Source organism: Anastrepha ludens, chromosome 4 (assembly GCF_028408465.1).
Source record: "Anastrepha ludens isolate Willacy chromosome 4, idAnaLude1.1, whole genome shotgun sequence".
Lineage (NCBI taxonomy): Eukaryota > Metazoa > Arthropoda > Insecta > Diptera > Tephritidae > Anastrepha > Anastrepha ludens.
Window position 1 is genome coordinate 74,223,042 of NC_071500.1, and position 27,269 is coordinate 74,250,310.

Sequence of the window (27,269 nt, forward strand, 5' to 3'; positions counted from 1 at the left end):
TAACTCCCGAGATTTTGGAGTTGTTAACAGTCGGTATTGCTGTGTCGTCGACTTTTACCTTAAGTTGCAGTTTGACCCCCTTTGTCGCAGTGAAGAAGCGCGAACGGCAGGTGAGGTATATGGTTACTTTGGCGTACAGGCAATCAATGTTTTTGCCCGATGCCATTATCGTGCAGTCGTCGGCGTACGATACCAGGAAAACTCCTTCTGGTGGTTGGGGGAGCTTCGATACATAGAAGTTCAAAAGCAAGGGTGAAGGGGAACTGCGGCACTCCTTGCTTTATCTTCCTCTGTTCAAAGATTTGTCTCGAAATATTACGGACGAATGACGACCACTCAGGTAGTTCGCGGTCCACCTCTTCAGCCTTGTCGACTGGAGTGTCGACTGTAAAAGTCATCTAGTAGCGTAGAGCGGTTTTGGTTGAGCCCGCGGTTTACCTGAGTGTTAATGACGTTGAGTGTTGTGATGGTGCTGTGCACTCTTCGGAAGCCGTGCAGGTGTGAGACTGGGGTCAGATGTTTCGTGTAGAGTGGGAGTAGAAGGGCTTCAAGACTCTTCACTACTGGAGAAAGGAGAGTTATCGGAAGATAATAGTTCCCTGGGTTGGCGGGTTTTCCAGGTTTAAGTAATGGGACCACTCTCTCTGATTTCCACTTGTCAGGAATCACGAGAGGGACCATGGACATATTCAAAACACTTGTGAGGTACTCTACTCCCAATGGACCCAGCTTTTTCAACATCAGCATGTTAAGTTCATCAGGGTCAATGGAGAAAGCAAGCGGCGCACTGTTGTTCGGCAGTTTGTGCAGCCGTCTGGTGGCACGACGCTTGTATCTGTCGACCAGAGAATGCAATATGAAGTACCGGCTAAAGTAGTTCACGCATCTCTTCGGGTCCGACGAAGTGCAACCGTTGAAGGTGTTCCACAGGGACCTTACGGTGGACCATAGCCAAATGCTGTTCCCATTTTGTCCGCTTATGTTCCGAATATCCGAATTGAGATCCCTTGTACGGGGATCCCCGGGATCGACCTGGCGTAGGTGGTCACGCTCGTTTGCTAAAACAACTGCTTCGGTTGGGAAATTAGGACGTATGTCCCTGATCCTTCCAGCTGGGAGGAAGCATGCCGCAGCAGCTGTGAGCACCTTGCGGAAAGCGCGTTCACCTAGGCGACAACGGTGGAGATGGGGAGAACGGCGAAGGTGTCCTCTGTAAATTCTGCGAAGCCGGCTCAATTATCTTTGTTAAAGTTAATATAAGATCAGACCAGCGCTAGCAATTGTTATGTCAGGCAAACTGCTGCCATTGCCCACTACCCTGGGGGGACGCCGTCGTTCACTGTGCTGAATTTCGAGTCGTCTATCTACTCTTCCAAGTGGTGTCCCCTACGGTCGTTTGGTGGGTTGGAATGCCAAAGATCGTGATGCGCATTAAAGTCACCTATTACCAATCGGTTTTCATCTCTGATGAGCGCACCAATTTCAGGGTGATATCCTTCCGGGCAGCAGGTGACAGGGTGTACATATATATTAAAAATTTGGAGCTCGGCATCGCCTGATCGGACCTATATATCTCGACATTCTAAGGTGATGTCCTGCGGTCGATGCTTTCATCGATAAGGCGATACTGCACTGTGTGGTGGACTATAAAAGGTTAGTTGGTGGTGGTCCCGCTCGCGAACTTGTATGTGCACATTATAACCATCCCTGGTAGTCAGGGAGGAGCTAGCGTGCAGTTTTGTCTCTTGGACCGTAGCTATTGGGATTGCATCTCGACTCGTGATGTCGACTATCTCATCTATCTTGCTCATGAGGCAGTTAAGTTGAAGGAGTATGAAGCTCCTTGGGAGTATTGTCTTAACACGGGGTGTGAGCGACGCGTGAGGTTGTCCACGTTGATCCTGCTGTGCGTCTCGCAGTTGTTGTTGCGGCCTGATGGGGATGGGCGGCCGTGCCACTGGTTTGCTGCTGGTTTGTCCCCGCTCTAGGATTAGAGCAGGAGGGTTGTGGGTGAACGGTAAAGCCGTTGAGGCAGGGGCCGTCCGGTTGCCGGAGCAACACGTAACCACATACCCTGTGGACCACTCCCTATGTGTCTTAAGGCCTGAGCAGGTATTAAGATGGAAGCACCCGTTGCACTTGTTACACCTAACCGAGGTGGAGCCGTTTGTGGCAGATGCAGAATATTTCTAGTCAAGGGTTGGGTTCGATACTGTTAATGTATTTAACGTTCTCTGGAGGAAGAACAGGCGAAAGCAATGGAAACAACCTAACACAAGAAATTGTACGCACACACACATAATTTCTCGCCACGTTGCCTTCCGCATAAAAACTGCATTTGGAGGCATTATATTAATTTGTGCTTTCACAATTTAACGTGGCACTTTATTTTCTTTAGTTTGTTTAGTTTAAATCTCACAAAGCACAATTTTGTCAAACCATTCCTGAATTTTACAAACATGTAATTTCTTCTCCTTTTGTTTGCTTTGTATTGCAAAGGGACCTGAGGTAAGAGTTGTCAAAATCGCAAAAAATAAAGTGACTGTTTTGAGAAGGCGCCACCTGTAGTACTCAATTTGCTTTGGATTATACCCTAAATTGTATCCGATACACCCGGTGATTCATTCTACTTGTTCCTCTTATTATCTCATGTAAATTTTGACAGGCTTGGAGCCATTGCCATAGAATTTTGAATAATAAATTTACATTCTTTGTTTGGAACAGTATGATAATAGAAGTTTGTGTAGTGATTTGTAGTAGTATGAAGTAATTTCTTTTTGATATAACTCGATAAAGTATAGATTGTGAAGAATATATGACATTTATTATAACATTTTTACAAACCACCGTAAAAAGATTTAGTTCTCCAACGTCCTGTAACAATTCCAATTAATGTTGCAAATAAAACCTTGTTATTCCATTGCATATATAATTTAAAATCCATTCTCTGTGTAACAAAAGAATGAAAACAGCTTAGATAAAACAAACAGCACAAGTATGTACATATGTATACAAAAATATACGTTTGTCATTGTCAAAGTGATAGTTTTATGAAGATTAATCAATACAATAAATCGAAAAGTATAACTTACTGCCGCTTCCGTTGTGTACTAATAATAAAGGCAATCGCAGTTTCATTTGCACTTATTGGAAAAAATGGATGCTAATATGTCTACGGAATCTTCAAATCCCGCCAACCTCAATAACTTCACATATCCGATGCCGATAAGTGCAAATATTAAATTAAGTAATATCAACATGTTATCTTCTATACCAGTGGAGTCACAAGCCCTACGGAACATGGGATCTTTTCCCCTTGACACAAGCTCTCAAAGCGATGATTCGGAACATGAATATTTAGATAACAGTATAGAGCTCCGTGGTTACCTTAGCAAATGGACAAATTATATATATGGCTGGCAACCACGTTATATTGTTCTGAAAAATGGTACACTTTCTTATTACAAATCTGAATCAGAATCAGATTTTGGTTGCCGGGGAGCTATCAGCCTCAGCAAAGCTACAATAAAGGTAGGTATATGAAAAAACCTTCACGCAAAACACTCAATTAGAACAAAGATTTTATATGAATACCATTCTTTCCGGTTAGGTGAAAGAAGAACAATATCCGTTATCGGCTCCAACAAAAGCATTGGACAAACTCGCGAAATTTTTGCAAAGAGTTAAATAAAAGAATTTTTGTGCGAGTTAAAGGGTGTGGAGTACGTATATACGGCTTCGGTGCTGAAAGGCGTGGCCGACTTCCCAAATATAAAGTTTGAAATCCTTTTATTGCTCTTTATGGAATCAGTTTCATTGCATATATATGTAAAGCCCTAATAAACTTGAGTAATCCATTTATTATTGTAGCAATAATTGAAGTCAAAAAATACGTGTTTCTTGTGAGCCAATAGCTATTGAAAATTACATAAGAATTGACCATTGTATTCGATTTGTCAAGCTCGTTCCAACCGCATGTATTAAACCAAGTTGGGCATCTATTTAACATAAGATTTTTTGACAACATGGAAATAAACAATTAAAGTTCCACATTACAAACTCCTCGCCATAAAAACTGCAGCATAGCTTATACAATTACCGATCACTCGTTATGACCTCTGAACAAACAAGTTTGTCTGGAGATCTAATCACTGTTAAAAATGTTAAAAAATACTGTTCCCTACTTGCTTGCTTTAGAAGTGCGATGTCATTTCAAGGAAGGTAGTTCATTGGAAAGTTATGTAGGCCACATAATTTATTCCGACAAAACTACACAAAATTACATTATCTTCGTATTATAATAAATCATAATCGTCATCATAATTTAGAGTTACAGCTCCTTGTGAGTCTTGGCCTGCATTTTTTATGCTCCTTCACAGGAAGCATATGGACCTCGTCGTGAAGATGTTGCATTTGGTACATCCTGTCGCAGTCCTTATGGCAGGTCTGTAGCTTCGTCCACTGCGAATCACTGGTTCCAGGCGACCAGACAGGCGCAGCATAGTTTAGAACCGGCCGGCCTATTGCCTTAAGGGGTAACACCACTGTAGAAATTTCAAAAAATTGATTTTTTTTTTTATAAGCTTAAAAAATTCTTTGAACCTTTTAAAATACAGAACAAAAAGTTGTATACGTTACCGAAGTTTATTTCATAAATATTTGAAGCTTTTAACCAAGCGTTAGTGACTGCTACCTAACGACTTCTCCAAATTTCCAAACTTTAAACGCGTTTTCCTCAAAACACGTTTTCTGAAATTGGCACGCAGCATAACTCAAACAATTTTAAATATTTTTAATCAGGTTTTTCACTACGTCTGTATAATAACCTTCTTAAGAGAAGAGCGTAGGGGATTTTCGATAGATTAATTTAAACGATTGTTATAATTATTTAAGTGCCGTTTTTTTAGAGTTTTTTCCTTCAAATGCTTGCTAATTCCACAAAAATAAATATTTTTTAAATCCCCTACGTGTTTCTCTAGCTATTCTTATCTAGATTAAGAAAAAAAATGTTTCTTTGTTCCAGATTAAAATTTGCACTCTCTGTGCTGCGTGCCGCGGAGCTCCTTCAAGAGAAACCACATTACAAAAATGTCTCCAATGCCGCCATTTTGTAAAATTTTTCGATCAAACTTTGTAGTTTTGTATTTTAGTATATAAGTAATAACTTCCCAAATCAGAGTGATTGTTTTCCATTTCCTTCTATACAAAAAAATTCTTTAAAAATCGTGTTTATTTTACGCGTGTACAGTGGTGTTACCCCTTAAAAGTCGATAGCAACATTTCTTTGTCTTTGCCCCAAGTGCTGCCGGCAAGCGATTTGTTTGCGATTCTGGACTTTAGTGGCAATAGCGGTTGCATGCGCTGAGAAGGAGAGCAAACTGTCGAAGGGAACTCCCAATATTCTATGGTTGTTAACAGTCGGAATTGGGTTGACTTTTACCTTAAGTTGCAGTTTGACCTCCTTTGTCCAGGTGGTGAAGAGAGTCGCCATGGATTTAGTGGGTAAATTTGTAGGTTCCTCACAGTGAAGAAGCGGGGAGAGGCAGTCGTTTACCTTGGCGCACAGGCTATCAATGTCATTGCCCGATGCCATTATCGTGCAGTCGTCGGTGTAGGAGACCAGGGAGACTCCCTTATGGTGGCTGGGGGAGTTTTATTATATAAAAGTTAAAAAGCAAGGGTGGCAGGACACCACCGTGCGGATTCCCTTGTTCTATTTTCCTCTATTTTGAGATTTGGTCTCAAAATAGAACCGTCGAATGACGACCACTCAGGTAGTTCGCGGTCCACCTCTTCAGCCCTGGCGGGGATTTGACTGCAAAATGTCATCTAGTAGTGTGGCATGGCTGACTGTGTCGCAAGCCTTTTTTAGGTCCAACGCTACTAGGACAGTCTTCTCGCAGGGGCGGTTTTGTTTGAGCCCACGGTTTATCTGAGTGTTAATGATGGTGAGTGCCGTGGTGGTACTGTGCACTCTTCGGAAGCCGTGCTGGTGTGAGGCTGGGGTCAGATGTTTCGTAAAGAGTGGGAGTAGAAGGACTTCATGTGTCTTCACTACTGGCGAAAGGAGAGTTATCGGACGATGAGAATCCCGGGTTTCCCAGGTTTCAGCAGAGGGACCACTCTCCCTGATTTCCACTCGCCACGAATAATGAGTGGCCATAGACATATTGAAGACCCTTGTTAGGTATTCCACTCCCAATGGACCCAGCTTTTTCAATATCAGCATGTTTAGTCCGTCAGGGCCACTGGCTTTAAATGGTTTCATATGGTTGATGGCCCCTTGAACCTAATCGCTGGAGAAAATAAGTGGCGCACTGTTGTACGTCACTTTGTGCAGCCGTCTGGTAGCTTGGATCTGCCGCCCGGAGGATGCAGAATAAATTGCCGGCTGAAATAGCTCGCGCAACTGTTTGGATCCGAAGAAGTACAACCGTTGAAGGTGATATCCACCTTGTCGCTGTGCTTCGTCGGGTTCACGTTCGTTTGCAAGAACAGCCGCTTCAGCTGGGAAATTGGGACGTATGTTCCGGATCCAGGTATGAAGCGAGCTGCGGCAGCTGTGATCACCTTGCGGAATGCGCTAGGGAGAATGGGGAGAGCGGTGAAGGTGTCCTCAGTAAATTTCGCGAATTTGATCCAATAAGCTTTATTAAAGTTGATATATGACCCGTGGAAACAAAGTTGGCAGGTTTCTCGATCGAGATGATAATGAGCGAGTGGTCTGATACAAGCGATAGCATAGGTCGCGGTTATGCTATTTATAAGATCGGCGCTAGCAATTGTGATGTCAGACGAGTTGCTGCAATTGCCCACTACTCTCGTCCGTCGTTTACTGTGCTGAATATCGAGTCCTCTATCTGCTCTGCGCATTGAAGTCATCTACTACCAATCGGTTTTCAGCCCTGATGAGCGCACCTATATCAGGGTGATATCCTGCCGGGCAGCAGGTGACAGTGGGTATGTATATGTTGAATATTTGGAGCTCGGCATCGCCTATACCTTGACATTCTAAGATGCTGTCGCTGCGGTCGATGCCTTCATCGATTAGACGATACTGCACTGTGTGATGGACTATGAGCGCTAGGCCTCCACCGTTGCGATCATTTCTGTGCTCGTTGTAGCCATCCCTGGTGATCAGGGAGGAGCTTGCGTGCAGTTTTGTCTCTTGGACCGCAGCTATCTTGATTCCATGACGGCTCATCAACGTTCTTCATTTTCATCGGTTGTTGATGTGCTGGGGGGTCTAGAGCGAGCGTTGGCATTCACATCATCTCGACTATCTGTGAAAAGCTTGTGCCACTTGTTAAAATTTTTTTGACTCAGAGTATTTTCACCGTATGTCACTGTCAACATTTCAAGCACTTAATTCCATTTTTTACACAACTTGATGCAACTTCTTTGATCTATTTTTTCCATAGCAGAAAATCGCCGAACACGCAAAGCACTTGTCTTATTTATGGCTCTTACAAACAAACTAAACATGCTATATTGCTAAAACCTGAACATATCTTCATGGGAAACAAAAAGAAGTGGCACGGGGCCATATCAGGTGAATACGGTGCTTTCACGATGGTATTTACTTGGTGTTTGGTGTTTTGTCAAATAATCCAGAACAATTTGGGCTCGGTGCGTTGGCGCGTTATCATCATGCAAAATCCAAGAATTGTTTGCCCTCATTGCCGGCCGGCCAGGCAGACAATAAGGTGACAGATGTGTATCTTACAGTCCTACCCACATAAGAAAAAAATATGGACTGGTTCCCACGTGCGCGGTTCGTGTAAAATAAACATTCACGGTACTTTCTGATAATAGGGTATATGTTAATTTTTAATATTTTTTTCAATCAATATTTATTACTGACTTTGGCAAATTTGATCATGAAGCGACATTCAGTGTAACAACGCATAAAAGTGATCTAAACATTGTATGCAAATGGGCGTTCTGTAAGAACGCAGAGCATGCCTTACATTTTCACTTGAACGGATATGTATGTTAACAACCAAAATTGCCGCATTTGGGTTCTGCAATGTTTTAATATATTTTTCTTTGCTATTTTGGATTTCGCCATCGGAAGATTGCGCGTACACCCTTTTTGGGTGTTTGGCCGAGCTCCTCCTCCTATTTGTGGTGTGCGTCTAGATGTTGTTCCACAAATGGAGGGACCTACAGTTTTAAGCCCACTCCGAACGGCAGATATTTTTATGAGGAGCTTTTTCATGGCAGAAATACACTCGGAGGTTTGCCATTGCCTGCCGAGAGGCGACCGCTATTAGAAAAATGTTTTTCTTTAATTTTGGTGTTTCACCGAGATTTGAACCTACGTTCTCTCTGTGAATTCCGAATGGTAGTCATGCACCAACCCATTCCGCTACGGCGGCCGCCTCTGCGAATGGTTACGTTATTTAAAACAACAGCTTAACATGTACTTGTCTTGAGCATAAATTTCACTTGGTTATATTTTTGTTCATTTACTTTAACTCGCCAGTTTCCCAGCCACTCCTCTACAAGCTTTATGTGCTTTTGTAAGATTTGTGATGCTTTTTTGGGCATTTGTTTTGGTGCATAACTGCAATATCATCTGCGAATGTTGAAAAAAAGGTATAACGATAGACAAAGAAGGCTTCCCTGATTCACGCCAGCCGACATCGGAAATTTATCTGTAATAAAATCGTTTACCCTGGGTAAATGCTTGGGTAACGTCGAGAAAAATTGCCTTGCAATAAACAAGCTTGTCCTGAATTATGAAGAACGAAATCATACGCGTTATAAATGATGTACTGCTCGTACAGTACTATGTACTTGATATGTCCATGCTGTACTGCCAGAGGGGTCGTGGTGGGCATTTAACGGACATTGTGTTCCATACATAAATGAACGGACATAGTTGTTTTATTTATAAGAGAAAATTTGCGGTCTTATTGAATCACCCGGTGCATATCAGATAACTACAGAATTTTATTTCATTCTTGATAAAAATGCATCCCGCAGGATCTAAGGAAAAATAAGTGACACTTACATCCTTTGATAAGTGTGTAACTGAGGTTCTCCAATTCTTGCTGTGCAAACTGTTGACATATAAGTGGAGTGACCTATAGTCGTGTTCCGCCCTTGAATGGCACACATTCTTATTAAAAGATTTTTAATGACGAAAAATATTGTGGGTCTTGCCATTACAAGCCAATAGACCGATGTTTCAAGACCATGGTGGGAAATTAATCCGACCGTGTGATGAACATGACAAAACCACTAGGATACGACGGCAGATATTCATATATAGGCTTCTTCTATTCGCCACTTCTCTGCTCAGCTCACTTGACGAAAAATTTGCATGTGAAAGCAGCAGTAAATTTATCGGGCAAAATTCGTCGCTAGTGAGTATGGTTGTACCTCATAAAACTGGTATAACTCACTATTTTACAAACATATGTAATTTTATTTTCTTTATATTCTATTTTAGCGCTGCCAAGATGTGCTTATTTATACCAGTTTCTTCATTTATTCGCCACTTGCTAACGCTTGGCGAAAAGAAGAGGCCGTATATTTCAAATAAATTCTTTGCTATTTTTTCGTGTAAATTTCAGGCACATGATACCGACGAACTGCGTTTCGATGTGGTTGTTAATAATTACAACAATTGGTGCTTACGAGCGGAGACTCCCGAAGATCGCATTCATTGGGTCGAGGTCCTACAAATGTATAAGGAGGAAACAGCAAGCACAGATACAACGTCCCTGCGGCGCCATGGTAGCGCGATATCTTTGCAATCAAACACGGTGTCTGTGGCCAGTGGTAGCAGTCTGAAAAGAGTACAAAGAAACCTAAAGGAAAAAGTAGGTGAATTAGAGACTTTCAAGGATATACTTTTCGGACAGATTGAAACTGTACAAAGGTTAGCCTAAAGCATGTATAATACAATAGTTATTTTCTAAAACCTTTTTCATTTTCTTGTAGGTACTTTGACGCATGCGCCGATCTTAACAAAGTAACAGGAAAACCTTTAGATTTGGGCGATGGCCTAAAGCCTATTGATTTTAAGGTACATGTTCTTGTTTAATTTATTTGTCAGTTCATATTTTTACAATTATCACTTTTTTATATTACTTAATTATATTACAGGGAGAATCAATCACATTTCGTGCCACAGCTTCCGGGGTATTGACGACACTTCAACACTGCTTGGAAATAATTACTGAAAGTGATGATTTATGGAAAAAGAAATTGGAGAGGGAAATCGATAGACGAAAAAGTACTGAAGAACAAAATCGGTATGTCGCTATTCAAATAGTTCTTTTTGAAAATTTGTGTTGTTATTTCTTCGCTTTTTATTTTACAGGAAATACAAGGAGGAAATAGAAAAAATTAAACGTATTTCGTACCCTGGCCCAGATTTGGAGGTAAGTGCGAAAAAATTGTTGCTATTATCAAAATTAAAATCGTTAATTTTTGTAATTCCCCCCACGTTTTCCTAAAACACCTCAAAGCAGATTAAATACACATAAACTATTATATTTTGGTAAACGATTAGCTAATATACAATAATAATAATTTGATTGCTCAAAAAAAAAAAAACAACGTGAGAAACAGCACTGAAACAAATTTCGCCAATATGCGTTCAAATGCGAACGAGTTATCGCAGATGTGGACATCTGCCTAATGTTTCTAAATATTGAAGCTAATAAAATTTAAATTGATCTGTCACCCCTTTTTATTAATTTTTATACCCAACCCTTGTGCCCAAGTGGATAATAATTTTGTTCACATAACGAGTATGGAACATCGTAAAGGAAAACCTGGTACGAATCTTATTAATATGTTGTTCCACAAATGGAACAATGCTTAACGGCAGATGATTTTTATGAGGAGCTTTTTCATATCAGAAATACACTCGGAGGTTCGCCATTACCTGCCGACCGGCATTATTTAGAAACCACTTTTTCTATCCTTTTTGGTGTTTCCATCCCATAGTGAGTTTCAAATCCGGGCACTACCGAAAAGTAGTCACGAACCAACTCGGTTATGGCGGTTGCCACATTTTCACGTACATACAGACATGTACATTTGAACCCTTTGCGCTCCTCTCAGTCTCTAAAGCGTTTTTACCATTCCGGTCGTAAGCCTACCGGAAATTAGTTCCGACCAGTACGTCAGCCATGTCAAAATTTAATACGACCTCAAAGTGTTAAGAAAAGATAAAATTGCTATACAGCAAGTGACAGCAAGCAATGTTTTAGCATTAAAATTAAGCGAATATTTCGCTTATTTCCATATAGAATAAATTTCAAGTTTGAATATACAATACATTCTTACCCCAAATATATGGAAATAGTTTCGATTTCATATCAGGTTAGTCCATAAGTTCGTGCGTTTTTTAAAGGTGGTTTTAAAATTTATAAAAAAGATGTTTAAAGTATTTATTAATCAATAATATATTTTCCTTCATTTTTTACAATGTCTTCCTAACGTTTAGGCAAATTTTTAATTTCCTGCTCAAAAAATTGTTTGCCCTTGGAGCCAAAATACACTTCGATATCCCTTTTTATAGCTTCTTTTGAGGAGTAGTTCTTGTTACTCATATGGGATTGAAGTACATGGAAAAGGTGATAATCACAGGTTCCGTTCAGCTTGCCTAATGTTTGCCTTGCGGTCTTGCGTTGTCGTGGTGAAACAAAACTTTGCGTCTATTCACTAAAGACGGTCGATTTTTGTTAAGTGCCTCATTCAGGTTTGATAGCTGATGGGAATAATAATAAGCAGTTATCGTCTGGTTTGGTTCCAGAAGTTCATAATAAACAATACCGGCCATATCCCACCAAATAGACAGGCTAATCTTCTTGGAGTGAAGGCCATCTCTAGACGTCGGTTCTGGTGTTTCATCTTTATCTAACCATTAGCGTTTGCGAACAGGATTATTGTAAAAGACCTATTTTTCATCGCCAGTAACGATACGGTTCAAAAAACTTTCATTTTCAAGCCGTTGCAGCAGCTGAGAACACACGCGGGGCATCCTCCACGTCGCAGTTACCACTTCGGAATTTTGAAAACCACTTTTGCGCAGTCCTTACACTCACGGTATCCTCTCCGTGAACAGTGTTTATTTCTGCAGTAGCAGTTTTTGCATTTTTACCACTTTTATAAAAAAATACAAAATATGTCTCTTATACGCGTTCGAAGATTCCATTTTTTTTTAACAATACGTGCTTCTATCCGCGTTAACATCTCTTGTTGAATGCACAATATATCAAAGATAATATAAATAGTTCCGTTATATTCCGCGAATAATTTTTTGTATGCAAAATTCGTACAAAAGTGAAATTATGGGTAAAATACGCACGAACTTATGGACTGACGTGACAAGGATTTCTTTATGGTTTTCTAGGGTGCCATTAGTCTGTGTCTGAAATAGTGGTCTGCTGTTATGTGGGACGGTACACAATGTCATTCAGCTAGGGGAAGCATGAATGCTTTGACTGAAGGCAGTGGTATAAAATAAAGCTTAGTTTCATGATACACGGTGAAAACTAATCTTTTATATACAAATTGAACTGGTTTTCCGCGTATGCTTGTGACTAGTTAACTGAAAAATAACCAGCCAAGCCATTTCAGTCTCAATTCATAGGATAAGTTTATCTTCAAACCAGGTCGAGATATTTTTAAAAATCGTATTCGGCTTAATTTGAAGCACAAGTATTTACTACACCAAGCGAACTATTTTGTTCCAAAATTTATCCATAGGTGACGTATCTAAAAATCGTATTTATTGTCCGATTTGGCTCAAATAATACAAGTAATTTATCCCAATTCCCTGATATGGTTCATATTCCAAATATATGCACACTGTTTAAGTCACTATAAATACTTTGTCTTAACATTTACTGGGTTAAAATATGAATTAATTGCTTGCAACTTAGCTAAGGAAAGTATTTAAACTAACATTTCCATCATTAGGAACATATTTTCTGCAAGCATATCAAATTTGTGGAATAACCACGCCACCAAAATTTGCATTTGGGATTTGCTGTTCTATTCGCTACTCTCCACCTTCTTTACAAATCGAAGACAATTAATGGCAGGTAGTGCGCTATGAACTGTCAAGCACTTTTAAAGTTACGATGATGTATTCATTTATATACTTCAAAATCAGCTGAGAATAGCAGTTTCAATTCATTGGTAGTTCTAGGAATTGGCGGATGAGCGGGAAGAAAGAAAAAAAGGAGTCTTATGGGTTGAATTAAGGAGTAGAATAGCACAATGCCAACAACAACAGAACTGCTTTTTCGTACGAACCGAATATTACATACAGTACCGCGTTTAGATTCGTTTATATCGGAATAATCCACAAAGTGTGTCAGCACTGCAAAGCAATGAAATTTAAAGAGAACCCCAGGGAACGTGCTATGCAAGAGGAAAAGTTAAGCTACCTGAACTAGAGAAGCTAAAGCAGCCAAATATAGATAACAAAAGAAAAGATTATCAATGGCGTCTAAAGTGGATTTGTCCCAATCTAAATTAAAAATTGGGTGGTTTTCATATTTAATTTTCTTCTCTCAACATATTTATTATTTATTCAAATTATACGGACGGTCTAATCGCCCCAATATTTTTCAAATGCATTTCCTAGAATTGACTTCAGTTTTCTCCACGATTTTTTTCGTATAAGTATATGTTCAATCGATCAAACACCATAAAACCGTGAATGGTCATGATGCAAAATCCTAATGTTTCTTCTATAAATCAAATCTTTCGACTACATTGCTCTTAAACGCTGCATAACGTCCACATAATACGCTTTATTTACGGTCTGGCCTTTGTATGTTCACAATTTGGAACTAAAATTTAATTGTTCATTTGTATCGATGCAGATTTTTTCGACTATAATTATCATCATGCCATCTTGGAACACTTGTTTACACTTCCAGCAAATTTATGCAAGGATTAAAACCGGTAACTTTTTCCCCCAGCAGTACATTAGTGTTTTAGTGTCATACGGAGTTACCTACGGATTAGAGTCGCCGTTCACAATTTGTGTGAGTTTACTAATATCTCCGATTTTCAGCTGGGTTGTTTTCTAAGTATCTCACAGTAGTACAATCCATATTAAAATTAAAATTTTTGTTTTTATATATAGAAGTTGAAAAGCAAGGTGAAAGAACATCACCTCTGGTTTCAGCTGTAGTCTCGAAAGATAACAGACGATTGTCGACCACACAGATAGTTCGCGGACCACCTTTTCAGTCCCATGCCACCGGGAGTATTGATATAATCTAGTAGTGTGGAATGGCTGACTGTATCGAAAGCCTTGTACAGGTCCAATGCTACTAGGGCAGTCCTCCCGCAGCACAGTGCGGCTGATTCCCGAATAGCTGGCCAAAACTCAAAAAATTAAGTAATTGATTCAAAATTTCTTACTCGGGGGTTGTCGGGGTCGCTGATTACGAATTTGATCTTAAAATTTTCAAAATCCACCCCCTTCCACCCCTATTGGCCACCCCCTCACGTGAAATAGCGTATATTCTAGAACATAATCAAGATGCATGTTAATTTATGTTTTCAGGGTCGCTGATTACGAATTTGATCTTACAATTTTGAAAATCCACCCCCTTCCACCCCTATTGGCCACCCCCTCACGTGAAATAGCGTATATTCAAGAACATAATCAAGATGCATGTTAATTTATATGTTTTCGGGGTCGCAAGGTAGCAAGTGGTAGCAGCTGAATCTTGTTTTATTCAGTAACCATTACTTTTTTGAGTAACCTTTAATAGGTTTCAAAGCAGCATATGACGGCGTTGTATTACTATACAGTTTGAAAACTCAAATTTTATAAAAAAAAATTGCAAAAAATGTATCTAATATACATACGTATTGCTGCAGCTAAAAATTTTGTGTCGAGGTATTGATATGTACTAAAGATTTCTCGTATTTTACTAACCTTCCGAAGATGATTCCATTTGGTTTTGTTCAATTTACTCCATTACAAAATCTTTCAAATGTGTACAACTTTCACTATTCATCGACAGTAATACGATGCTCAAACGAAGGCCACGTTGCGACTGAAAATACAGAGGATACTTAGGGTACAGGACGTTGCTATGAACGGTTTTCACTACTCAAGGCATTACTGTAGCCAACCCAAAGACAAAAAAACTCTATCTAGAAACTTTTTTTTCGACTTTTGGCCAGCTTTTTGGGAATCGGCCGCACTGTGCGCAGGGGTGGTTTTGGTTAAGCCGCGGTTAACTTGAGTGTTTATGGCGGTGAGTGCTGTGGTGGTACTGTGCACTTTACGGAAGCCATTATAATGTGCAACTGGGGTCAGTTTCGAAAAGAGTGGGAGTAGGAGGGCCTCAAGTGAGCATTGGGGAAAGGAGAGTTATCGGGCGAAGAGATTCCCCTTGATTGACGGGTTTCCCGGCTTTGAAAAGTGGGACCACTCTCCATGCATTCCACTTGTCAGGAATTATAATATGATTGCCTAGTCGATTAATCCAGTGTGTAATAAACAAGCGGAGGCAAATGCATGTTACTCACATTTTATGTACCCATATATCACCTAGCATTTACTTTTATCCATTTAATGCATTTGTTTTTTGTTTAACTCCATTTATTACATACAATCTGTCATAAAAAATAACATTCAGCATTAGTTAAAGTTACATTTAAAAGAAGTTTAACTTTGCGTGGAAAACCCAATGGAGTTCGATACAAAATTCCCCACACTATATAAGTATAACATAATACGAGACAATAGTTTATACATATTACATTTAAAATATTTGCATTAATTCATTGCGCATACATTTTTTTAATCTTCGTGAAGTGAAATATGAATGTATTATAGCCACAAGCGGGTAACTCTTTTAAAACCATACTCGTTATGAGGTCGTATCCCGCGCCTTTTTTTGTTTTGAAATCATTGCTTATTGTGTGTTTTACCTCTTCCCAAGTAAATCGTGGAATCGGGGAAATGCATTTGCAATGGCACCGAGAAAAAATTTTAAATTTTATGGTCTTTTTCCGCATTTTCACTCGGAAATGGTACAAAAACCTTTGAAAGGTGTTTCACAAATTCGGTAGCTTTTTTCTTGTCAGTTTTTGCCCAGATTCCGTTGGACGTTTTTATCGGTGCATTTTGAGATGTTGGCTGTAACATTGTTTTCGTTACCTTCCACAGTGAATAGTCCGTAGCTAGCGTACTCTTGAAATTCTTCACTCTTTGCGTCTTTTAATGTGGTTTTTAATTGTTTGGGAGCCTGTTAAGCTGTTGTTTGTTATTTTTGTCGTATGCGCCGTAGCTTGCGTGTTTCATTAATTAAAGTCTTAATGCGATCGTCAATATGTGTGGCGGCGTAGTTGCACTCTATTTCTGACGTTGCCGGCTATACATCACTTTAAATGCATTTGTTGAAAAAGTATACCTGGTTTGTCCGTTTGTTGTGCAACCTTGCTTCAGTTTTTTTTCGTAAAAACAAGAACTTAAAGTCAAAATCAGTGGTGAGTGGACTGATGAGGGATCGGGAAATACTTCTACTTCGTAGCTGTGCTGGATGATCCCATTGGCGTTACAAATCTCAAGTATCAGCGTCTCATTTATTTTGGTACATTTGGGAGCAATGCTGTTAATAGATTAAGTACAGTGCTCATTTGTTCGACTAGAGTTTTTAACATTCTCTTAATTTCTTCAATTTCACAATAGTTGGTTGTGGTTGTTCCTGTGCCGGTAACCTGTTTTTTAGGGCTCCCGCGTAAGACATCGTATTCTTTACTATTGATTATCGTGGGACAATATTTCCAAGCACTTTTCGCACAGTGGGATACGCTTTTCATGGCAGGTTCTTGTAAACAGTACAATTCTTGTAAATGGATTTATGCATTTGCATGAAGTCCCTTTTCGAGGGCAGTCAGCAGTTAAGTGATTACCAACGCATTTTACGCATCTTGCGCTGCAATTGCAAAAGTGCTTATTTGTTTATTTGTGTTTGAATGGATACATTCTTGCAGACTATGTTAAGCTAATTTATAATGGATAGATTAGTAATTAATAAGAAAAAAACGATTTAAGATGGTTTACTAAGATACCATATGGCCACGTAAAATCAGCACCAGAAGAATTGAAAAACAAATTTAAATTTGCACATGCCCTAGAAATCGGAGTAAATTATACTATTTCGTTTCAATGACTACCAAAAAATATTAACTTTCAGAATTTCGTTACCTTGATACCAAAACAAAATACCAAAAACAATTTCGTTTCGTTTAAGAAAATATGTTTTAAATATTATATTGAAGCTTAATTCTAAGGATATTTTTATTTTTTTGTTTTGTTTTTTTTTGTTGGCAAGTTTTCCTTTGTTTTCTTTCTTTTTAGAGGAGCTGCTGCTGCTCCTCTTGCTCTTGCAGCTTTTCAAAATCATAATTGTGCTTACGTTTATTGATCTATTAGTTGAGATATACTAGATTTATAATTTTATATGTTTAATTCACATTGTTCGAGTTAGATCTCCAACAAATGAGGAAAAATAATACAGCAATTGTATCAGCACTCCATCTTAACTGTGAATAAAAGGGGCTTCAACTCACTTCTCATAATATGTATAGTATGGTATACTCACGCCGTAGATATTTCTCTTGCTTCAGCTAGCCCTAATCAAGTTTCTATTGGAACTCTCTTCTTAACGGCAGCGCTCATTTCCTTCTACATAATATTGAAGAGAAATACAATACAGAGTTTGGCTATGTGCCCATTTACACGATGTCTCCTCTGGAAGGGAAACATTTTGTTCGGAGGTGAAGGACGGCCGCGGAAGAGAGAAGGGAATTTGTCTCCTGTACTGGCGACACGCTTTGTGCTTCTTATTCGTATTTCCAATCTTAAAGCAATTTTTGACAGTTGCTTCATTCGTTTTCTTCTTTCGTGGAAGAAAGTTCTAAGTTATGTGTTGGTTTTCAAGCAAACGGAAGATAACAACGATGACAAACATACGAACGCTGCTTGGGAAATGCACAATTATTTTTGCTAGTAAAGTAGTATAATTTAAAATAGTTATGGGACATGTTTATGTTGATTTCTAATTTTTCCCTGCATTTCTAGATACTCAGTTTAATTTTAAGTTAATTATTTACATATGAAGTATTTTTAATTTAATTTTTTTTATTCAAGTATAAGAATTTATAAATATATTTCAATAAAAAAAACAACAAATTATTTATTATTTAACCAGTTTGCATTTTTCATTCATATATTTAAGAAACTGTTGTCGAACGCTCTCTGCTTTACATGTAAGCGCGTGCTAGAATACATCCGAACCAGACGATGCTAAAGTATTAAATGTCAAAATGTCGCCGAAAACAATTTTGCCCGTGTGTCCGCGAATGAGACATGAAAAGAGAATTTCCAGTGTCTCCATTCCAGATGTCTCCGTGTGTAAATGGGGTGTATGACCCCATTTACACGATGTCTCCACTGGAAGGGAAACATTTTGTTCGGGGGTGAAGGACGGCCGCGGAAGAGAGAAGGGAATTTGTCTCCTGTACTGGCGACACGCTTTGTGCTTCCTATTCGTATTTCCAATCTTAAAGCAATTTTTGACAGTTGCTTCATTCGTTTTCTTCTTTCGTGGAAGAAAGTTCTAAGTTATGTGTTGGTTTTCAAGCAAACGGAAGATAACAACGATGACAAACATACGAACGCTGCTTGGGAAATGCACAATTATTTTTGCTAGTAAAGTATATTAGTATAATTTAAAATAGTTATGGGACATGTTTATGTTGATTTCTAATTTTTCCCTGCATTTCTAGATACTCAGTTTAATTTTAAGTTAATTATATTATTTACATATGAAGTATTTTTAATTTAATTTTTTTTATTCAAGTATAAGAATTTATAAATATATTTCAATAAAAAAACCAACAAATTATTTATTATTTAACCAGTTTGCATTTTTCATTCATATATTTAAGAAACTGTTGTCGAACGCTCTCTGCTTTACATGTAAGCGCGTGCTAGAATACATCCGAATCAGACGATGCTAAAGTATTAAATGTCAAAATGTCGCCGAAAACATTTCTGCCCGTGTGCCCGCGAATGAGACATGAAAAGAGAATTTCCAGTGTTTCCCTTCCAGTGGAGACATCGTGTAAATGGGGTGTATCTGAAGCAAAATTGTGAGAGTAACTTCCTTTCCGTTCCTTTCGCACGCATTCTTACGCTCTTCCAATCAGTCGTTCCAACGGCAACGAAGTAACGTGAACAGTGGCTCGCTGATTTTTTCTTATATCACCAACACAATCTTAGTTTTTGCGTGAACAAACCGCCGTCACATTCCCTGTTAGGGCAGCAAATCACACCCTCTGAATTCTCTCCACCGTGACAATATCGGAGTAAACACAACTGTTTTCTAAAATTCTCTGATGATTGGGTTAAGTTCGATAAAGTTCGGGAAAATAATATTGTAAAATATACCACCATCCAAAATACCAATAAAGATGTTTCCATTTTTAAATCCGTACTATATCCGCTGAGTTATTGTTATTCTTATGAGGTCTGAGTTATTCCTAATGTACCGCTCCTAACGAATCAATGAACTTTCCCCAGAAAAAGAAAAGGCTTTGGGGGAGCCAAAATGCCACCATCTTAGGAATTCGAAACACAAATTTTGGCATACCCTGAAGCACAATATAAGCTCAGAAGCAAATGCGCTCTTTAAAAAGGAACCAAAAAGAGTATCGTTTCACTTATTATGCATTTAAAAAATGATTGCTTCTCTCGCTTGCCCCAGAATTGGAGAACTATCTGATCTTTATATTTATGCCGAATATGGATAAACAAAAAATGTAGTCAATCCACTAGTTTTACAATAAAAAACTATTTTCTATGAAAAATATTTCAGTGAATTTCACTCCACAAGGCCACCGAAACACACGGGTCGCATCGTCATCGTAGCGTATGCGACAATATATACGCGAGGCACAGCAAACATGCAGCATGACGCTTATCGTACAGTAGAGCCGTCAAATATTCTGTACGCTTGTAGTTTATTTATGTATTGTTTTGTATTTGGCATTCAAAAGGAATTTTTTTTGGAAGGATGGAAAAATCGTATTTAACATCTCTGAAAGGTTTTTGTCTACAATTAAAAAAAATGTATATGAACTTTCCTTTAAAATTTTCTTAATAATTATCTACAGATAGTAATTCTTAAAAAAAGTTTCCTCAGTGCTCTATGGAGAAGCTCAAGGGGTGTGGGTAATTTTTGTTCAAATTTACGCACTGCCTTTCCTGCGAAGTATAGTTGACAAATCCAAATTTGTTTTCACCTGGCCCGAAAACTTTTCTGCTTACAATTAAAAAAATAATGCTTGAAAAAACAAATAAACATTGTGAACCCCTATCTCTCAAAAGCCAAATTTCATCAAAATAGAAGCGATGAAGTTTTAAGGCGCTTCACTTCACGTATTTTATATAGAAGAGGTTGTAAAAAAATGCGTATGGTCAATTATCTCCAAATATTTTTTCGTATTGATATTTTTCACATACTCATTCACCTACTTCAGTTAATTTAATGTTAAAAGTATGTCTTGAGTTACTTTGTTTTATTTATTAAGTCCTATGTAGAAGAAGCAAAATTGCTGAGCTCGATTATCGAGCACCAGTTGTAAATGCATATTAGTTCGCGTTTTCAATTCAATCACTCAGTGGGTGATTCGCAACGATCGCGTCAACTTGGTGAACGACACAAATATTGTATTTGTAATGCGTGTTTTGTTAGTTGTTTTAGACGTTGTGAATTTGTTTAATTATTCTATGCACACTTTCGCTTGCTTACCGATTGAAATATGAAGTAACGTTATATTATTATTATCTACATTCGAACGTTATTTGATTATCAACAATTTTCGAAAAAAAAAAAAAAATTAAAAAATAGTTACGATAAATGTGATGACAGTTGCTTATTTGCAAAATTGTGTCCAATGTTTTGATGAGCCAACAAAGTGCTAAAATAAATTACGTTTATATAAACAAATATTATCTCGTTTACGTACGTATATGTTATTCTATTATGGTATATAATTCCTTTATTTAATTAAAAAAAATACATTCAATCATAGGCATTTAAAGAATGCCATCTGCCCGCTTTCCGCCCAAATAAATAAAGCGTACACTCACCAAAGAAAACCATTGTACGTTAAATAATAAATATTAGTTTATTATAAATACATCAACATTGTTTATTGATTGTTTGTTAATGATAACTGATTTTTTGTAATTTTTTGGATATCCTCTTCTATCAGTGTACAGCGTGGTTATTATTATAAGTTTATTCGAAAGATTCATTATTTATCGAACACGATTTCATTCATGTATGTATGTGGCTGCCTCGGGTGGCTTTGCAGTAGCGCATCTTGTTAACACACTCTTCCAAAATCTTGGTGACGGTTTCTGGCTCTATCTTACGAATGGCTTGTCCGATATTCGTCGATAAAGGCCTGAATCGTTAATGAATTGTTCCAATAACGTCGGCCCTTACTAAAAAGTCGAGGGGCCAATTGACATCGTCGAGATAGCTAATAACACGATTATCGAACTTGGCGCTCAAAAGATCGAGTTTCACGTTGGCTGTGTATCATAGAACGCCATCCTGCCAAAACCAAAGATCGCCCAAGTCCAATCTTAAGTTTCCAGCCACTAAAATTCGTTTATCATGGCTCTGTAGCGTTTTCCAATGGGGCAATGATGTCACAGCCCCATAAACCGCACCAAACTGTTATTCTCTGAGGATACATTGGTTTCTCGATTATCGTGTACCAGTTTTTCGATCCCCAAATACGTAAGTTTAGCATGTTAATATAGCCGCCGAAATGAAAAGACCATTTTAAATTCGTTTCAACAAACGCATTGTTCGGTCTACACCGCATTGACTTTGGCAATAAGTTTCCAATATCTCCCAACGTTGTTCAAGCGTAAAGGGATTAATTTTGTAACGCGGATATGTGATATCTACTGAATTTCTGTCAAGGAAGAGCACTGTCACTGTCAATATAACATATAAACTTCCCGACCCCGGCATATGATCAGTCGAATTGTGATTTGCTTCAGAGCACAAACAGTTTTTTGGGGCTTTGCTGCATTATTTGAGCTTGTGGTCGCACCTAATGCAGAAACCTTGGCCATTCTGTCGGGCCCTTTGCAATTCTATGTTAGGTGGCCTGAGCCGAAGCAATTGAAGCAGCACTTAATACTTAGCTGAGGTCCCATTCTGCAGTTCACTCAACCGATTTTTATGCGTGATTTATCGAGGAAAATATCAGCTTTCTGCTGTGATAAAGTCATGTTGGCACGAACCTGTTCTCTGCTGTTTAGTATTGACAAGTTGACGCCTATCTCTTCCGTGGTTGTAGTAAGGGTCATTTGGTCGCCATATTAATACCCTTGAAAGAATTCAAAAAAAAATTTCTTTGTTTCGCTTTCAGATCGCTTAATTTTGTAATAAATATAAAACAAAATAGAAGGAGAGTATTTTTACTCTGCTGTTTCTTTTACATTTTCAGTCCTGTGCTCTTTTATGGATCGTGTTAGAATGGTTTACATATGTCTCTTATGCTCTGATACATAGGACATTGAGATATTTTAATAAGATTTCAAATGCTTTGGCTTTTGATTTTTTCATCTTCCAAAAAAAATTTCAAATTGTCAATGAATGAATTATATAAATATTTCTCACTATCATCTAGTATTTATTCATGTATTTCTAGATTTACTAAGAATAAACAAATAATTGCAAAATAAACAAATAATCAAAATGGCTGGCGAGGTACAAAAATTATATCTTTTTTTCAGGAGGGTCCACATTCCACGTTACCCGAAGATGAGTTCTTCGATGCCGTTGAAACTGGCCTGGAAAAGATCGAAGAAGACATGCAAATTCGCGCAAAGTTAAAATTGCAATCTCAGCAATCATTAACGTTGGCCCACGGGCCGCATCCATCCAACACAGAAAGAAATAATCCCAACTTAGAAGGATTCGGCACTGGCGGACTGGCGAGAAAACACGAATTATGGCCGGAGGTAATAGCACAATTAAGTTAAGCTTTTTGTTATGGTAATTTTAATTTCGTTTAATTTTCGTTTCATAGATCGATCGCGTTTGTAGAGAACAGTTACATTATGCTCGCGAAGGAGTCGGCCAGGGAGGTAACGGTTGGCAAATATTTGCTGATGAAGGTGAAATAAAAATGTATAAGCGGGAAGAGGAGGTAAATGGATTAGTCATGGATCCCTTAAAAGCGTATCACAGTGTTAATGGTGTTACGGCACGTGAAATGTGTCATTACTTCTTCATGCCCGAATTTCGAAATGACTGGGAAAGTAAGTACGGGAAAGTTGTTTAATCCACATACCCGTATTTAAATTTTTCGAATAAATATTAAATATCTCTTCACAACTTTTTGTAGCAACGCTTGAAGACTGCACGATATTAGAAAAAATATCACCAGACACATTCGTTTTCTTACAAACACATAAACGGATCTGGCCTGCCAGCCAACGTGATGCTCTTTTTTGGTCACATATGCGTAAAATTACTGATGCCCTGGATGAAGACGCTGAGGATATGTGGGTTGTTTGTAATAACTCCACGGATTACTCCAAACAGGAAGTTAGCTATGTATTATGTTAAATTATAATTTATATACTCGAATCTATCGGCCAGATCAGAGAAATACTGGTAGAAAATTGCAACAGTACTTATTGAGCGAAAGCAAAACACTCTAACTATTTATAGAAGTTTTGAAATCGTTTCCAGTTTTAATGAAAAGAGTCATACTCTTGCGCTTCTAATAAGTGTTTATACTATTTTAATTTGCCTGAAAACATTTATATATATACATATATATATTATATATATTAGACGAAACATGGGGCCTAAGAAAACATTTAAATAATATAAATTAGCGTTGGTTGGTTGGTGTTAGCGGTTGTATTTTTCGCTCTTTAAAGTTTTTATGTCTGCTAAACTGGAATTACCTCGATTTCAGAAATAAATAAATGTGTCAGAGACTCTTTTATATAATTTATATACTATTATTAATAAGGACTTGTTTGTGCCGGCTTAAGGTTGATCGTAACCAAGCCAAAGTTCTCTAATTGCAATGGACTTTTCCATTTACAATGCTTAAGTGTTTCTCCAGCTGATTAATAGTTTCTGTTTAGCTCTTAACAGTATTTTCCATCAAAACTGTGCTACTATCCGCCGAAATCCCTACCGCTCGCACTCTGGCCGACAGTGGGATGGTGAGCTCAATGAGCGTGCCACATAATCCATCGATCTTGAGTGTAAATACTTCGTTGCAATAACGTGCCGGAGTGGTACGAAACTTAAGAAACTCAAGAGCTCAGAGCAAATGGCAGGCCTTCGGCTAACGAAGATTTACTTGAAGAAATTAAAACACTCAAGTGGGGTTATGTCCTGGAATTGTCCTGATAAACTGCATTCAAGCAGATAAACATTGCTCTTAACCAAATTGAAGAAATGCTATATGAAATAAAGGCAATGCATAGTAGTGAATGAGCTCACTCATTATTGCTAAACTTTGGATCGCAATGGCACCGAAAAAGTCAGCTTGAATTTAGCTAACCTGGTTATTTTTGCTTAGTTTGTAGTAAACTTATTAATAGAGGGTTATGCTTTGGCCGATTCTTATATGCAGAGTGTCCGAAGCAAAATTAAGTATAATATAACAACCAGTGATGCTGCGAAAAGTTTTATAACATCAATAATTTTAACACAATTTTTTCAAAAATATGAAAGTTTTTCCGTTTCCAAAACAAGGCGCATTTAAAAAGTAGTATCAGCAAAGCAGCTGGTTTAGTTTTTTATTTTATTTTTATATTTTGATATTTTAGGGATAAAAAACAAAAACAAAATACATTGCGTTTGTTGTTTTTGCTCTATTGCTGCTACCTGTTCAATGTAACATAATTACTTGATGTTGTATACTTTTATTATTTATAAAAAACTATACCCTGACTCAGCCCTACATAACTTGAGTATAATTTTTAAATCAATGAAAATTTAATTAATTAAAATTACAAAACCATATTTGAGCATTCGGTTTTGAAAAATTTAATTTGGGTCGGCTGCAAAAAAGATTGGAAGAATAAATGTGTGCGATGTGGTGAGGTCTACAAACACATTCAAGCCAAAAACATCATTTTCTCCTGGGTTTTAGTAGACTAGCTTTAATTAATTTATTAGTCCTCCAACTCCTGTGAATCAGACTCAGGACATCTGATCCCAAAACGCCCCAACTTAGTCCACTAGATTGTGCTTGTGATAAGTCTTACTTGCGCTAAGGCATTTCATAATCGCTCGGATTAAAGTGACTAGTTTAAGACCCTGGGCTTAATTGAATGCTCGCCGACTGCGCACGATTTACCCTTTGCTCCAAGTTGTTATGCTATGTCACTTCCCTACATAGAGCCAATTACAATATATGCATACATGCCTGCTGTGATTTATTGTTCGATATGACATCGACTTGATTCACGATTCGACTTTCTGCACAATAAATGGGCAGGATCAAAGGTGTGAAAATATAACTTCTCAAGAAAGGGCTTAAAAGACCCGTAAGACGTGGCGCCAAAAAAAGCTAATTTTATTAACGTCTTCGCTTCAAATTACCCCAAGCGAGAATACTTACCTAAACAATTTTGTAGTGCTGTTCAATGTAATCGTTAAGCTTAAAAGAAAAAGTTGAAACTTTTTTAATGGAAAAGTACTTATAAAGGTGGTGGTTGGAAATAGGCTGGAACATTTTTTATTTAGTTATTCATAAGATAAAAATTTCGATTAATTCTATCATTATTTCTTTATATTCTAGTCAAAAAATGGCAAGTGTGTTCGTATATTTTTGACGGTGATTTTAGCATGCCAGACGCATTTACCACCTGGAAAAACAAAAAACGATGATCTTACCCGCGATGAATTAACATGTAAAATCACATACTGCTCTGTTGGTAAGCTACAAGGAAGTGGTGAATCGATGATTAAATTATTACAAAGTTTTCATTTTTATGTTCAATATAGTAAATCCTGGTGGTTGGGCGCCTGCCTCCGCTTTGCGCGCTGTTTACAAGCGCGAATATCCCAAGTTCCTTAAACGTTTCACCGGATACGTGATAGATCAGTGCAAGGACAAACCAATAATGTTCTGATATTAGCAAATATCCAGAACTTTTTGCGACAAAATAATGGAATAAAGCTTTGATATCTATTATGGTGATTTCCTTAATTAAAAGTTAATAGTAACTAAGAATTGATGCTGTACAAGTAGAATAAACTGATGTACCGTCTTGATGTGTAATTTTTTTAATTAGCTACTGTTATGCGAACTTATTCAACACATTTTTTTTTTTTTGCAATAAGATTAATATTCAAAAGTTTATTAAAATTTGTTTGTTCTGTACGAAACAGAAATATGTATGTAGTTTACTCAAACATTGTTTGATATTTTAGTTCACGTTGGAAGTTTAAAAGCCACGAAACTATGGGGCTTAGCAAACTGATGTGAATATGAATAAGCGAAAAAGTGTATACTGTGAAGTGTCCAAACCAGTTATTGTTCTTATAGTTCAAATGACATAAATGTAACTAATCAATCTATATAAAGGCAATCATTTTTTGTATTAAAATAGAGCTTTCGCTCTTAAGCTTAGATCATTTATATTTGCGGATGACTGAACTGAAATTGGAAAATACATAGAAGTATTTATTTTGAATATATTAATAAGATTGTTGGGATAATATCGCTTCAAGAAATTACTGAATAAATTATTTTCGCACTATATCATTTTCATATTTTTGAAGAGGGATAGTCAAGGCGATGTTAGAATCAAGTGATGCAGTTGATATAATTGAAATCGTTTAGTTTATGCTCAAACGATCTAGGGGTACTAGAGCTAGACATCTACAGAGAAGGTGCTCGACTGCCTTTTATTTACTTTACTTGAGGGTGCCTTTTTCCTGCTTTCGGAATGAACACAACCCTCGCTTTTCTCCACGAAACAAGACCATAGTTAAACTCCAAACATCCTATGAGTATCGTTCTTAACCATGGTACCAAAAGATGGCTTACCTTACCGAGCTTGTCTCTGCGGTCTATGAGTGCCACTATCAAGGGCTTTTTGGCATTTTGACTGGCCGCTGCCGCTGCTTTTGATGTTTTCGGTTTTTCTCTATAGAGATTTTTCGGCTTTGCCATCTCGCCTTTAT

At 37.9% G+C, this 27,269-nt stretch overlaps 1 protein-coding gene across 6 annotated transcripts; it reads left to right on the plus strand.

The window, feature by feature from the left end:
- The first annotated feature begins 2,655 nt into the window (after nucleotides 1-2,655).
- Nucleotides 2,656-26,844, plus strand: LOC128859832 (ceramide transfer protein). 6 transcript variants are annotated; one of them, XM_054096930.1, is made up of 11 exons: nucleotides 2,656-2,759; nucleotides 3,278-3,531; nucleotides 9,585-9,892; nucleotides 9,955-10,039; nucleotides 10,120-10,268; nucleotides 10,337-10,397; nucleotides 22,838-23,065; nucleotides 23,134-23,365; nucleotides 23,452-23,654; nucleotides 25,879-26,014; nucleotides 26,085-26,844. In XM_054096930.1, the coding sequence occupies exons 1-11, from the start codon at nucleotides 2,726-2,728 to the stop codon at nucleotides 26,210-26,212; spliced, it is 1,818 nt and encodes a 605-aa protein (XP_053952905.1). In that variant the 5' UTR covers nucleotides 2,656-2,725; the 3' UTR covers nucleotides 26,213-26,844. The 6 variants fall into 6 exon arrangements, with proteins under 6 accessions (XP_053952905.1, XP_053952904.1, XP_053952906.1 ...); XM_054096929.1 differs by having other exon boundaries at nucleotides 2,666-2,995; nucleotides 3,123-3,531; XM_054096931.1 differs by having other exon boundaries at nucleotides 2,666-2,995.
- The last annotated feature ends 425 nt before the right edge of the window (nucleotides 26,845-27,269 follow it).

Excerpts from the sequence above, each read along its gene's own strand:
- LOC128859832 (XM_054096928.1), top strand. The coding sequence starts at position 3,157 with ATGGATGCTAATATGTCTACGGAATCTTCAAATCCCGCCAACCTCAAT. Across the intron at positions 10,040-10,119 it reads TAAAGCCTATTGATTTTAAG|GGAGAATCAATCACATTTCG; the intron begins GTACATGTTCTT and ends ATTATATTACAG. Across the intron at positions 10,398-22,837 it reads ACCCTGGCCCAGATTTGGAG|GAGGGTCCACATTCCACGTT; the intron begins GTAAGTGCGAAA and ends TCTTTTTTTCAG.